Here is a 13,633-nt window from a genome sequence, read left to right on the forward strand (position 1 = left end):
GTGTGGGTAAGGAGGTTGGGAAGCCCGTGTTGATGACGTCTGCTTCACCTCTCGCTCTTCCTGGGAATTGAGAAATGTTGTGACTCATTGAGTATAGCTGTGAGGCAGCAGTGTGGAGGTCACAGTGGGCGGCGCCTAGCTGGTCACCGCCCCCGTGACATCACAACCTGAGTGGCGGCGGCATCACAACTCTCTGGAATGTGCACAATTACCCTGCCTGGTGCACCTGTTAGCACGCACCACGCAGATTGAAAGAGAGGGGCGCAGAGAGGCAGCGATAGGCTGGAATATAGAGAGTAAGAGAGCGTGTGTGCGAGTGTATGTGTGTGTGTGTGAGTGTGTGTGTGTGTGTGTGATGCAGCCGGCAGCGTGGGCGCCATGAGTTGGTCGTGCGGATGGCAGGAGGGCGGCAGAGGCGCCGCCCACCTGCCTCACATGTGCTGTGCCTCATAGTGTGAGAGTCAGCAGTAAACAAGTGGCCGTGGTGGGCTTCGTAACCCAGAGAGTCACCCACGGCACCTCTCATTCACAAGTCTGCTGGCTTAGCCTCCTCTCCTCCTCACACCGGGGGGAATTTTTCCAAGTGGAGGTGCACGGGAGGAGGGCTGGATGTGGTGTATGTGGAGCGAGGCGGACAACTACGTAGTAGGCTAAGCCAGGGCACTGGTAGCCTAGCGATGGTGCCAGTCAATGAATGTTGCTTAGTGACACAGTGGCGCTGCGCGTAAACATTACAGGGTTCAGTCCAAGTTGTGCCGTGGCCGAGTGAGGTTGTGCTACGCCTCTCCTCCGCCACCCCGATACTCCCTCGGGGAAACGATCCCAGTTACATGAACTTAAAGAAAGTGAGATTTATTTAGGATACAAATGTTGAAGCGACCGGAATATACGTTATAGTGCAAGTGCATTGTAGCGCTGGCAGCTGAACGAGCCGTCTAAATGGTGTCTCGCGCGAAGGGTTCAGCGGGGACGATGGCTCTCCACTGCTCGCAGGCCAAACTCTGGGTGAAGACCCACTACGAGCGTCATGAAGACGGTGTGGTGGCCAAGTCGGTCATGTACAAGCATTATGAGGACTTTTGCCGCGACCAGGGCCGCAACATCATGGAAACCAGCATTTTCGGCCGCGTGGTCAAGTCCGTCTTTCCCGACGTGACTATCCGTCGCCTGGGAGGACGGGACAACCTTAAATACTATTACTGCGGCATCCAGGCCAAGGATACCTCACCACACGCCATCGATAACGCCACCACCACCAGACCCAAACGTCGCCTGCGTAAGCGGGAAATTCCTCCAGACAAATCTGACGTGCACCGCTGTCTGGTTTGGCTTCACAAGAACTACTGCATCACACCAGACTCCTCAGTCATTAAGTCTGACGTGTACGACCGCTACGTGCTGGAGTGCATAGCGGGCGCGGGGGAGCCAATATCCATGCAAAACTTCCTTATTGTGGTGAGCCACGCCTTTCCGCAGGTCAAGAAAAAAAAGTTGATGCCTAGATCAAACCAGCACAAATTCTACTTCGGCCTCCAGGAGCGCGCTACCCCGCTGCTTCTCGACGCTGCCCCGACAGAACTCATGCGTATGGTTGAATACATGTTTAATAATGGTAGATTATGTTACCGCTCGGAGCTGGAACACGACGACGACGATGACGATGACGATGACTGCAGTTGTCGCAGTCCTGTCTCTGACACGTCAGAGGGATCCCTACGGGACTCTCACACCCCAGTCTCAGGTGAAACTCCCGGCGCTCAAGCACACTACTTCCACTCCTACATTAAGGATGAACCCGTCGACTACAGCCTCCAACATTTAAAACTCAAAGATGAGCCTCTGGACGATGAGTTCACTGTGAAAGATGAACCTTTAGACCTTCACATCCCCCGCGACGTGCATGATATGGATACCTCTTATATGGCCAGTCCTGAACGCTCCCCCTCCATTACCACTTCTATAAGTGATTCCCCGAGTCCCTCAGTGAAAGACCAAAAAACTAGAAAACTCTATAAACCTCGTTTTCACATTATATCTGATTATAATGATGAAGGCAGTTGGAATAGTGAACCTGACCCAAAGATGGAAAAATTTGAAGTGCAGTACTGTAATAATTCTGTCCAGTCCCAGTGGGAGAGTTTCCTAAGAAACTGGTTATCTCGATCATTTGAGGAATGTGAGAGAATGTGTGTAAATAGGGATCAAGTGTACGCTTATTATGAGAAGTTTTGTGAGATGTCTGGCACTACGGCGCTGCCTCTCACCTACTTCGACGAGACAGTGTTTAAGGTGTTTCCTGGCGTCGCAACCATGATTCATCCTTCAGACAAGACATTCTATGAAGGTATTCGTGTCCATTTACATTCCGATTTGTATAGCCGTATTGAAGAATTAATCGACGGCGAGCCGTGCATCCATCATTTATTAGATAGCGAGGTCAGCATGCAGCAACATTCCATGGAACTCTCTCCCCCGCCTGGCGACGCCCCTCGTATCTCTCCACTAATGTTAGACGAGGACGATGTGGCTGACGAACCTTACGCGGACCACTACCGCGACGCTCCTGACGAGGAGTTACATTCCACCCCAGAGGTGCTACGAGATGGCAAGTACTACCTACGTATGTGGCTCACTGACAACTTCGAGTCTGTACCTGACTCGTGCGTGCTCAAGGCTGATGCCTACCGTCACTATGAAGCTTACGCGAAATCTATCAAGCAGACGCCTTTTGAAATGAATGTCTTTGGCAAGATAGTGCGACAAGTGTTCCCTAAAGTGACAATCAGGCGGCTAGGTGGGCGTGTCAAGCCTCAGTATCACTACTGTGGCATCGCTGTCAAAACTTCGAGTCCCCTTTTCCAGTATATGAGTGGGAGAGATCCAGCACAGCGGTCCAGAAAAAAAGAGATTGCTACAGACAATAAGAGTGCTGAGATTGTCATAGACTGGTTACGGGGCCACTACGAGCCTGGCACGGAGCGGATCATCATGAAGAGTGCAGTATTTAGTAACTATTGTACCTACTGCAAGTCCATCAATGAAAATCCAGTCACACTGAACTATTTCGGCAAGTTAGTGAAGCATTGTTTCCCTAACGTGGAAGTACGGAAGTGTGGTGGCCGCAGTGAGCCTACTTGGTACTACTTCGGTCTGGTACCTCGCGGGGAGGCTGGAGCCTCATACCCTGGTTCACACCACCACCTCGAACTCCACGACGACCTCCAAGTACCCCAAACCACGCTTACTGAGTCCAGACAACTCAGCCCCTTGGGTCACGAGTTGGGTCACCTCCATACCATACCCTCGCATACCACTAGTCCCATTCCAATTTCCCTGAACAAAGGAGAGGCGGGGTCACACCTGGCCGCTCCGCCCAATGGTTCCTACAGTACAGCTACCATGATGCTTCAGTCAGTGCTACTTAACCAGCATGTTAATCTTGCTCAATCTCCGCTCCTCAACCGCCGGTCACCTTTCCACGGGTCTCCGGGCGAGGGGCTGCTAGAAGGGTCGTACCAGCGTTCTCCTCACGACCCATTATGCTGTGCCTCGCCCACCCGCGCCTACCCTGACCACCTCACCTCGCATTCTCCTGCTGCAGAAGGCAGCAGCTTGCAAGAACTGCGGAGACAGTTGCTGGCTCGGTCACCCTATGAGCCAGGCGACGTGCCCTCAGACAATATGTTCTCTCGCTCTCCTGGGGACTCCTCGGCTCAGTACTGCAGGTCCCCGCGAGAGTTACTAGAGGGAGAAGTTAGCATAGCGGCACACTCCCCAGCAGAAACCTCTATCATGTTCTCCCACTCGCCTCTAGAGGCCAACTACCCCGGAGGGATTGCGAGGCCGCGTTCCTCCTTAGCAGGGGCCAGCGGGGGTGGGCAGGTGGTACCTGGGCTACCCCAACAGCTGCAGCAACAGCAACAGCACGCCCTCCCCCACGCCCACAAGAGACACAGAATACAACCTCAATACGATCACTACGACATGATGGCTGATATACACCTGGAGTGAAGCAATGTCATCCAATGTTCTGGTAAGTACCCCTTCCCTGCTGTTATAGTGACCTTCCCAGCTGTTGTTATTGTGACCCTTCCAGCTGTTATAGTGACCCTCCCAGCTGCTGTTATAGTGACCCTTTCAGCTGCTATAGTGACCCAGCTGCTGTTACAGTGACCAGGCTGTTAAGGTGACCCTTCCAGCTGTTGTTATAGTGACCCTCCCAGCTGTTATAGTGACCCAGCTGTTGCTATAGTGACCCAGCTGTTGTTATAGTGACCCTTCCAGCTGTTATAGTGACCCAGCTGTTGTTATAGTGACCCAGCTCTTGCTATAGTGGCCCTTCCAGCTGTTATAGTGACCCTACCAGCTATTGTTATAGTGACCCTTCCAGCTGTTATAATGACCCTTCCAGCTGTTGTTATAGTGACCCCTCCCAGCTGTTGTTATAGTGACCCTTCCAGTTGTTATAGTGACCCTTCCAGCTGTTGTTATAGTGACCCTCCCAGCTGTTGTTATAGTGACCCTCCCAGCTGTCGTTATAGTAACCCTTTCAGCTGTTATAGTGACCCAGCTATTGTTATAGTGACCCCTCCAGCTGTTATAGTGACCCAGCTGTTGTTATAGTGACCCAGCTCTTGTTATAGTGACCCAGCTGTTGTTATAGAGACCCTCCCAGCTGTTGTTATAGTGACCCTCAGAGCTGTTGTTATAGTGACCCCAGCTGTTGTTATAATGACCTTTCCCAGCTGCAGATATAGTGGCCTCACTCCCAACTGCTGTTATAGTGACCCTTCCCAGCTGCTGTTATAGTGACCCCTCCCAGCTGCTGTTATAGTGAACCTTCCAGCTGCTGTTATAGTGACCCCTCCCAGCTGCTGTTATAGTGACCCTCCCAGCTGCTTTTATAGTGACCCCTCCAGCTACTGTTATAGTGACCCCTCCCAGTTGCTGTTATAGTGACCCTTCCAGCTGCTGTTAAAGTGACCTCTCCCAGCTGCTGTTATAGTGACTCCTCCAGCTACTGTTATAGTGACCCTCCGAGCTGCTGTTATAGTGACCCCTCCCGGTTGTTGTTATAGTGACCCCAGCCATATGCACTGATGGTGACCCTTAGATACATTTATTGTGACCCCATTCAATGATGACCGCGGTTACGTATAATAGTGAAGTGTTTCACCACGTGACGTCACCAGGAAGTGTGATAGTGACCAGTCACACCCAGACTTATCCATTGCATCCCTTGATATAGTGAAGTGTGGTGACTGATATAGTGAGGTATGGTGACTGATATAATGAAGGATAGTGACTAATATAGTGAAGTGTGGTGATTGATATTGTGAGGTATGGTGACTGATAGAGTGAGATGTGTTGACTGATATAGTGAAGTGTGTTGACTGATATAGTGAGGTATGGTGACTGATATAATGAAGGATAGTGACTAATATAGTGAAGTGTGGTGACTGATATAGTGAGGTATGGTGACTGATAGAGTGAGATGTGTTGACTGACTTAGTGAAGTGTGGTGACTGACTTAGTGAAGTGTGGTGACTGACTTAGTGAAGTGTGGTGACTGACTTAGTGAAGTGTGGTGACTGACATAGTGAAGTGTGGTGACTGACTTAGTGAAGTGTGGTGACTGATATTGTGAATGGTGACTTAATGAAGTGTGGTGACTGACTTAGTGAAGTGTGGTGACTGACATAGTGAAGTGTGGTGACTGACTTAGTGAAGTGTGGTGACTGACTTAGTGAAGTGTGGTGACTGACTTAGTGAAGTGTGGTGACTGACTTAGTGAAGTGTGGTGACTGACTTAGTGAAGTGTGGTGACTGACATAGTGAAGTGTGGTGACTGACATAGTGAAGTGTGGTGACTGACTTAGTGAAGTGTGGTGACTGACTTAGTGAAGTGTGGTGACTGACTTAGTGAAGTGTGGTGACTGACATAGTGAAGTGTGGTGGCTGATATTGTGAGATGTGGTGACTGATATTGTGAGATGTGGTGACTAATATAGTGATATGTGGTGACTGACTTAGTGAAGTGTGGTGACTGATATAGTGAGATGTGGTGACTGATATAGTGAGATGTGGTGACTGATATAGTGAGATGTGGTGACTGATATAGTGAGATGTGGTGACTGATATAGTGAGATGTGGTGACTGATATAGTGAGATGTGGTGACTGATATAGTGAGATGTGGTAACTGATATAGCGAGATGTGGTAACTGATATAGTGAGATGTGGTAACTGATATAGTGAGATGTGTGGTGACTGATATAGTGAGATGTGGTGACTGATATAGTGAGATGTGGTGACTGATATAGTGACATGTGGTAACTGATATAGTGAGATGTGTGGTGACTGATATAGTGAGATGTGGTGACTGATATAGTGAGATGTGGTGACTGATATAGTGAGATGTGGTAACTGATATAGTGAGATGTGTGGTGACTGATATAGTGAGATGTGGTGACTGATATAGTGAGATGTGGTGACTGATATAGTGAGATGTGGTAACTGATATAGTGAGATGTGTGGTGACTGATATAGTGAGATGTGGTGACTGATATAGTGAGATGTGGTGACTGATATAGTGAGATGTGGTAACTGATATAGTGAGATGTGTGGTGACTGATATAGTGAGATGTGGTGACTGATATAGTGAGATGTGGTGACTGATATAGTGAGATGTGGTAACTGATATAGTGAGATGTGTGGTGACTGATATAATGAGATGTGGTGACTGATATAGTGAGATGTGGTAACTGATATAGTGAGATGTGTGGTGACTGATATAGTGAGATGTGGTGACTGATATATTGAGATGTGGTGACTGATATAGTGAGATGTGGCGACTGACATAGTGAGATGTGGTAACTAATATAGTGAGATGTGGTAACTGATATAGTGAGATGTGGTAACTGATATAGTGAGATGTGTGGTGACTGATATAGTGAGATGTGGTGACTGATATAGTGAGATGTGGTGACTGATATAGTGAGATGTGGTAACTGATATAGTGAGATGTGTGGTGACTGATATAGTGAGATGTGGTGACTGATATAGTGAGATGTGGTGACTGATATAGTGAGATGTGGTAACTGATATAGTGAGATGTGTGGTGACTGATATAATGAGATGTGGTGACTGATATAGTGAGATGTGGTAACTGATATAGTGAGATGTGTGGTGACTGATATAGTGAGATGTGGTGACTGATATAGTGAGATGTGGTGACTGATATAGTGAGATGTGGCGACTGACATAGTGAGATGTGGTAACTAATATAGTGAGATGTGGTAACTGATATAGTGAGATGTGGTAACTGATATAGTGAGATGTGGTGACTGATATAGTGAGATGTGGCGACTGACATAGTGAGATGTGGCGACTGACATAGTGAGATGTGGTAACTAATATAGTGAGATGTGGTAACTGATATAGTGAGATGTGTGGTGACTGATATAGTGAGATGTGGTAACTGATATAGTGAGATGTGGTAACTGATATAGTGAGATGTGTGGTGACTGATATAGTGAGATGTGGTGACTTATATAGTGAGATGCGGTGACTGATATAGTGAGATGTGGTGACTGACATAGTGAGATGTGGTAACTGATATAGTGAGATGTGGTAACTGATATAGTGAGATGCGGTGACTGATATAGTGAGATGTGGTGACTGACATAGTGAGATGTGGTAACTGATATAGTGAGATGTGGTGACTGATATAGTGAGATGTGGTGACTGACATAGTGAGATGTGGTAACTGATATAGTGAGATGTGGTGACTGATATAGTGAGATGTGGTGACTGACATAGTGAGATGTGGTAACTGATATAGTGAGATGTGTGGTGACTAACAAAATACAGTGTAACAGATATGATGAGGTATAGTGAAGTGGACTGACGGATATAGTGAGGTACATTGTAGCATAGTGACATAGCATCTTTACAATGTTTAGTGATAAGTATACTGACTGATGGTTATAGTGACTTGTTATGGTGACTTGTGGTTACAATGATTATTGGGGTTATAATGATGGGTATTTATAGTAACTGATGGTTATAGTGACTAAGTTATAGTGGCTGATGGTTATAATGAATTATAGTTATAGTGACTGGTGATTGTAGTAACTAGTGGTATAGTGATTGTTGATTATAGTGACTGGTGGTTATAATGACTGGTGGATATAGTGACGTGGTTATAGTGATTGGTGGTTATAGTAACTGGTAGTTATAGTGACTGGTGTTTATAGTGACTGGTGGTTATAGTGACTAGTGGTTATAGTGACTGTTGATTATAGTGACTGGTGGTTATAATGACTGGTTATAGAGACTGGTGGTTATATTGACTGGTTATAATGACTGGTGGATAGTGACTGGTGGTTATAATGACTGGTTATAGAGACTGGTGGTTATATTGACTGGTTATAATGACTGGTGGTTATAGTGTCTGGTGGTTATAGTGACTGGTGGTTATAGTGAATAGTGATTATAGTAATTGGTAGTTATAGTGACTGGTGTTTATAGTGACTGGTGGTTATAGTGACTAGTGGTTATAGTGACTGTTGATTATAGTGACTGGTGGTTATAATGACTGGTTATAGAGACTGGTGGTTATATTGACTGGTTATAATGACTGGTGGATAGTGACTGGTGGTTATAGTGTCTGGTGGTTATAGTGACTGGTGGTTATAGTGAATAGTGATTATAGTAATTGGTAGTTATAGTGGCTGGTGTTTATAGTGACTGGCGTTTAAAGTGACTGGTGGTTATAGTGACTGTTGATTATAGTGACTACTGGTTATATTGACTGGTTATAGTGACGGGTGGATATAGTGACTGGTGGTTATAGTGACCGGTGGTTATAGTGACTAGTGGTTATAGTGACTAGTGGTTATAGTGGCTAGTGGTTATAGTGACTGGTGGTTACAGTGACTGGTGGTCACAGTGACTGGTGAATATAGTGACAGGTAGTTATAATGGCTGATGGTTATAGTGACTGGTGGTTATAGTGAGTGGTTATAGTGACTGGTGGTTATAGTGACTATGTTTATAGTGATCGTGATTATAGTGACTTGTGGTTATAGTGATTGTGGTTATAGTGACTCTTGGTTATAATAACTTATGTGGTTATAGTGACTCGTGGTTATGACTGGTTATAGTGACTGGCAATTATAGTGATTCTGGTTATAGTGACTCGTGATTATGACTGGTTATAGTGACTCTTGGTTATAGTGACTAGTAATTATAGTGATTGTGGTTATAGTGTCTGGCAATTATAGTGATTGCGGTTATAGTGACTCGTAGTTATAACTTGTTATAGTGACTGGTGGTTATAATGACTCGTGATTACGACTGGTGCTTATGGTGACTGGTGGTTATAGTGAGTGATGATTATAGTCAGTAGTGGTTGTAGTGACAGGTGGTTACTGATCACTCAGAAACATGTATAACACCTGCTACCAGTTTTTCCAGGAACTTTCTGTATAGTATGTCATTGACATCAGCAATGGTCTCCTCTGTAAGTTGTATCATGTACCTGTACAAAGATTATTATTATTATTATTATTATTATTGTTGTTGTTGTTGTTGTTGTTGTTGTTGTTGTTGTTGTTGTTGTTGTTGTAGTTGTTGTTGTTGTAGTTGTTGTTGTTGTTATTATTATTATTATTATTATTATTATTATTATTATTATTATTATTATTATTATCATCATCATTATTATTATTATTATTACTAATGAATGAGAGACATGTCTAACATATCAAGATTTTTATTATTATTTATTATTATAATTAGTATACCTTGTGTTAATTTCTTCGTTTTTTTTTTCTCCCACAGACTTAGCTGTGATACCTTGATGCTGCGTACTCTCACTTCTCAGTCACCCGTGCCTCGCTCTCCCTCTCACCAGGAGCACTGTCCCGCCCTCTCACCAGGAGCACTGTCCCGCCCTCTCACCAGGAGCACTGTCCCGCCCTCTCACCAGGAGCACTGTCCCGCCCTCTCACCAGGAGCACTGTCCCGCCCTCAAGGGCTTCCTCATTCATGTACTGCTGCTGCTGTCAGCAGGAGGGCAGACTCTGGAGCAAGTGGTGGCACTCTTTAGTAGTGCTGTTGGCACCCTGCAGAAGGCGTGCAGTGCTGTTGACACCCTGCAGGAGGCGTGCAGTGCTGCTGGCACCCTGCAGGAGGCGTGCAGTGCTGTTGGCGCCCTGCAGGAGGCGTGCAGTGCTGTTGGCGCCCTGCAGGAGAAGTGCAGTGCTGCCACCAGCATCACTTTCTACCAGGATGGTGCTCCACCAGGATCTACCTAGTTCCTCCAGCAGGATTCACCCAGCTTCTCCACCTGGATGCACCCAACTCCTCCAGAATCCACCCAGCTCCTACACCAGGATCCACCCAGCTCCTACACCAGAGTCCACCCAGCTCCTACACCAGGATCCACCCAGAACCACATCTCCAGAATATGATGGTGGTTCAGGTTCTGCCACAGATCAGTTCATGTCAAATGTTCCGCTGTGCCTCGTAAATGCTCATTGTTACTCAAAATACACTCCCTGTGCCTCATAAATTCTCCCTGTGTGCCACACTGCTCCCTGTGTACCACAGTGCTCCCTGTGTACCACAGTGCTCCCTGTGTACCACAGTGCTCCCTGTGTACCACAGTGCTCCCTGTGTACCATGAAATTTTTCCTGTGATATGAAAAAATGCTCCTTACAGTGGAATGTTGTGATGATAATGTCATTACCAAGGTCTTTGTCAGTGTGTTTGTACCTGCTTTCAAAATAACTTTCGTGACCCCCAGCCTTCATGTTATCATTCCAAAACAACAAGATTAAGAATTTAATTCGTGCAGACTGTTGTGATAGACCCAGATGTGATAGACCCAGATGTGATAGACCCAGATGTGATAGACCCAGATGTGATGTTAAACGTTTAGAAAACTGACGAGTTGAAGACTGAGACGCTTTTGCAAGATTTGGGTATCATTATAAGAATGTAGGAACATAAGAAAGGAGCACTGCAGCAGGTATACTGGTCCATGCTAGGCAGGTCCAAGTAACCTACTGGTCCATGCTAGGCAGGTCCAAGTAACCTATTGGTCCATGCTAAGCAGGGCCAAGTAACCTACTGGTCCATGCTAAGCAGGGCCAAGTAACCAACTGGTCCATGCTAGTCAGGACCAAATTACATCCGCTTAAGGAAGGAGCAATGCATTAAGTTTCGCCAGCCAGTGGCTTCTTCAGTCCAGTACAAAGAACAGTGGCAGATGAGTTGGAGGTAATTAGTCCCTCAACCTGGAGTCGATGTGCTCAGTCCATGAAGACTGATGATCAAACTGAACACATCGACACCAGGCTGAGGGACTGATTACCTCAAACTCCTTATTTTCCACCGTTCTCTGTACTAGACTGATGAAACTACTGTGTGGCGAAGCGTTTCCTCAATAAAGATACCCAAATGTTGCACATGTGTCTCATTCTCCAGACCCAGGTACCATGGGCCACCAGGTGCCATGGACCACCAGGTGCCATGGACCACCAGGTGCCATGGACCACCAGGTGCCATGGACCACCACGTGCCATGGATCACCACGTGCCATAGACCATAGGGTGTCATGGACCACAAGGTGCCATGGACCACCAGGTGCCATGGACCACCAGGTGCCATGGACCACCAGGTGCCATGGACCACCAGGTGCCATGGACCACCAGGTGCCATGGACCACCAGGTGCCATGGACCACAGGGTACTATGGAAAATCAGGTGCCATAGACCACAGGGGGCCATGGACCACCAGGGTACAATGGACCATCAGGTGCCATGGATCACCGAGTGCCACTGACCACCAGGTGCCATGGACCAACAGGTGCCATGGACCACCAGGTGTCATGGACCACCGGGTACCAATGACCACAAGAATACCATGGACCACCAGGCGCCATAGACCACCAGGTGCCATGGACCACCAGGTGCTATGAACCACAGGGTGCCATGGAAAACAGGGTGTCATAGACCACAGGGTGCCATGGACCACCAGGTGCCATGGATCACCGGGTGTCACGGACCACCAGGTGACATGGGCCACAGGGTGCCATCAACCACAGTGCCAGTTGCTTCTTTTCCCCGGAGAGTGACCAGGTGATGGCCAAGGGGTGACCAGCTAGGACCAGGTGGGAGGAACGACCACAGCCGTGGTCTTGAGTCTCTCAGGTGGTGCTGAGAGAGGAGTCTTCAAGACTTCTCTCTTAGCACCACCAGTGTCCTCAGCACCACCAGTGTCCTCAGCACCACCAGTGTCCTCAGCACCACCAGTGTCCTCAGCACTACCAGTGTCCCAAGCATCACCAGTGTCCTCAGCACCACCAGTGTCCTCAGCACCACCAGTGTCCTCAGCACCACCAGTGTCCTCAGCACCAGTGTCTTCAGCACCAGTGTCCTCAGCAACACCATCAAGGTCTTGATCCAGTATCAAGGTTCTGGACCACCAAGACCCTGGTCCATCATTAAGATTCTGGTCCACCATCAAGGTCATGGTCCACTATCAAGGCCCTGGTCCAACATCAAGTTCTTGGACCACCAACAAGACCCTAGTCCATCATCAAAACCCTGGTCCACCATCAAGGCCCTGGTCTACCATCAAGGCCCTGGTTCACCATCAAAGCCCTGGTCCACCATCAAGGCCGTGGCTCACCATTAAGGCCATAGTTTTCCATCAAGGCTCTGGTTCACCAACAAGGCCCTGGTCTATCATCAAGAACCTGGTCCAACATCAAAGTCCTGGTCCACCATCAAGACCCTGGTCCAACATGAAGGCCCTGACCCACCATCAAGGCCCTGATTTACCATCAAAGCCCTGGTTCACCATCAAGACTCTCGTCCATCATCAAGGCCAGGTTCGCATCAAGACCCTGGTTCATAATCAAGGCCCTTGTTCACCATCAAGGCCCTGGCCTTCCATCAAGGCTCTGGTTCACCAACAAGGCCCTCGTCTACCATCAAGGCCCTGGTCCACCATAAAGACCCTGGTCCAACATCAGGGCCCTGGTCCACCATCAAGACCCTGGTCCAACATCAAGGCCCTGGTTCACCAACAAGGCCCTCGTCTACCATCAAGGACCTGGTCCAACATCAAGGCCCTGGTCCAACTTCAAGACCTTGGTCCAACATCAAGGCCCTGGTCCCAACATCAAGACCCTGGTCCAACTTCAAGACCTTGGTCCAACATCAAGGCCCTGGTCCAACATCAAGGCCCTGGTTCACCAACAATGAACGTGTACATGAACGTCGATTCAGCTATTATTATAATTATTATTATTATTATTATTATTATTATTATTATTATTATTATTATTATTATTATTATTATTATTATTATTATTATATCATTAAGATGTTTCGCCCCTGTCTATTTATTTTATTTATTGATAATAGACTTAATGTAGTTTTATACAAAGCCAGATTTCTGTAATACAGGAACAAGGTTTGTTGTTTGTTGTTTTGTTACCCTGTGTGTGTGTGTGTGTGTGTGTGTGTGTGTGTGTGTGTGTGTGTGTGTGTGTGTGTGTGTGTGTGTGTGTATGTGTGTGTGTGTGTGTGTGTGTATGTGTGTGTGTGTGTGTATGT

General features: G+C 47.2%; 1 protein-coding gene across 3 annotated transcripts; it reads left to right on the forward strand.

Annotated features, from left to right (window-relative positions):
- The first annotated feature begins 377 nt into the window (after positions 1 to 377).
- Positions 378 to 13,497, forward strand: LOC128701275 (uncharacterized). 3 transcript variants are annotated; one of them, XR_011394025.1, is made up of 3 exons: positions 378 to 4,033; positions 9,845 to 11,501; positions 11,536 to 13,497. XR_011394025.1 is itself a non-coding variant. In XM_053794925.2 (2 exons), exon 1 carries the CDS (start codon positions 940 to 942, stop codon positions 4,009 to 4,011), a length of 3,072 nt encoding a protein of 1,023 aa, XP_053650900.1. In that variant the 5' UTR covers positions 378 to 939; the 3' UTR covers positions 4,012 to 4,033; positions 9,845 to 13,497. The 3 variants fall into 3 exon arrangements, 1 of the variants encoding a protein (XP_053650900.1); XR_011394026.1 differs by having other exon boundaries at positions 9,845 to 10,197; positions 10,228 to 13,497; XM_053794925.2 differs by having other exon boundaries at positions 9,845 to 13,497.
- The last annotated feature ends 136 nt before the right edge of the window (positions 13,498 to 13,633 follow it).

This window comes from Cherax quadricarinatus, chromosome 72 (assembly GCF_038502225.1).
Source record: "Cherax quadricarinatus isolate ZL_2023a chromosome 72, ASM3850222v1, whole genome shotgun sequence".
NCBI lineage: Eukaryota > Metazoa > Arthropoda > Malacostraca > Decapoda > Parastacidae > Cherax > Cherax quadricarinatus.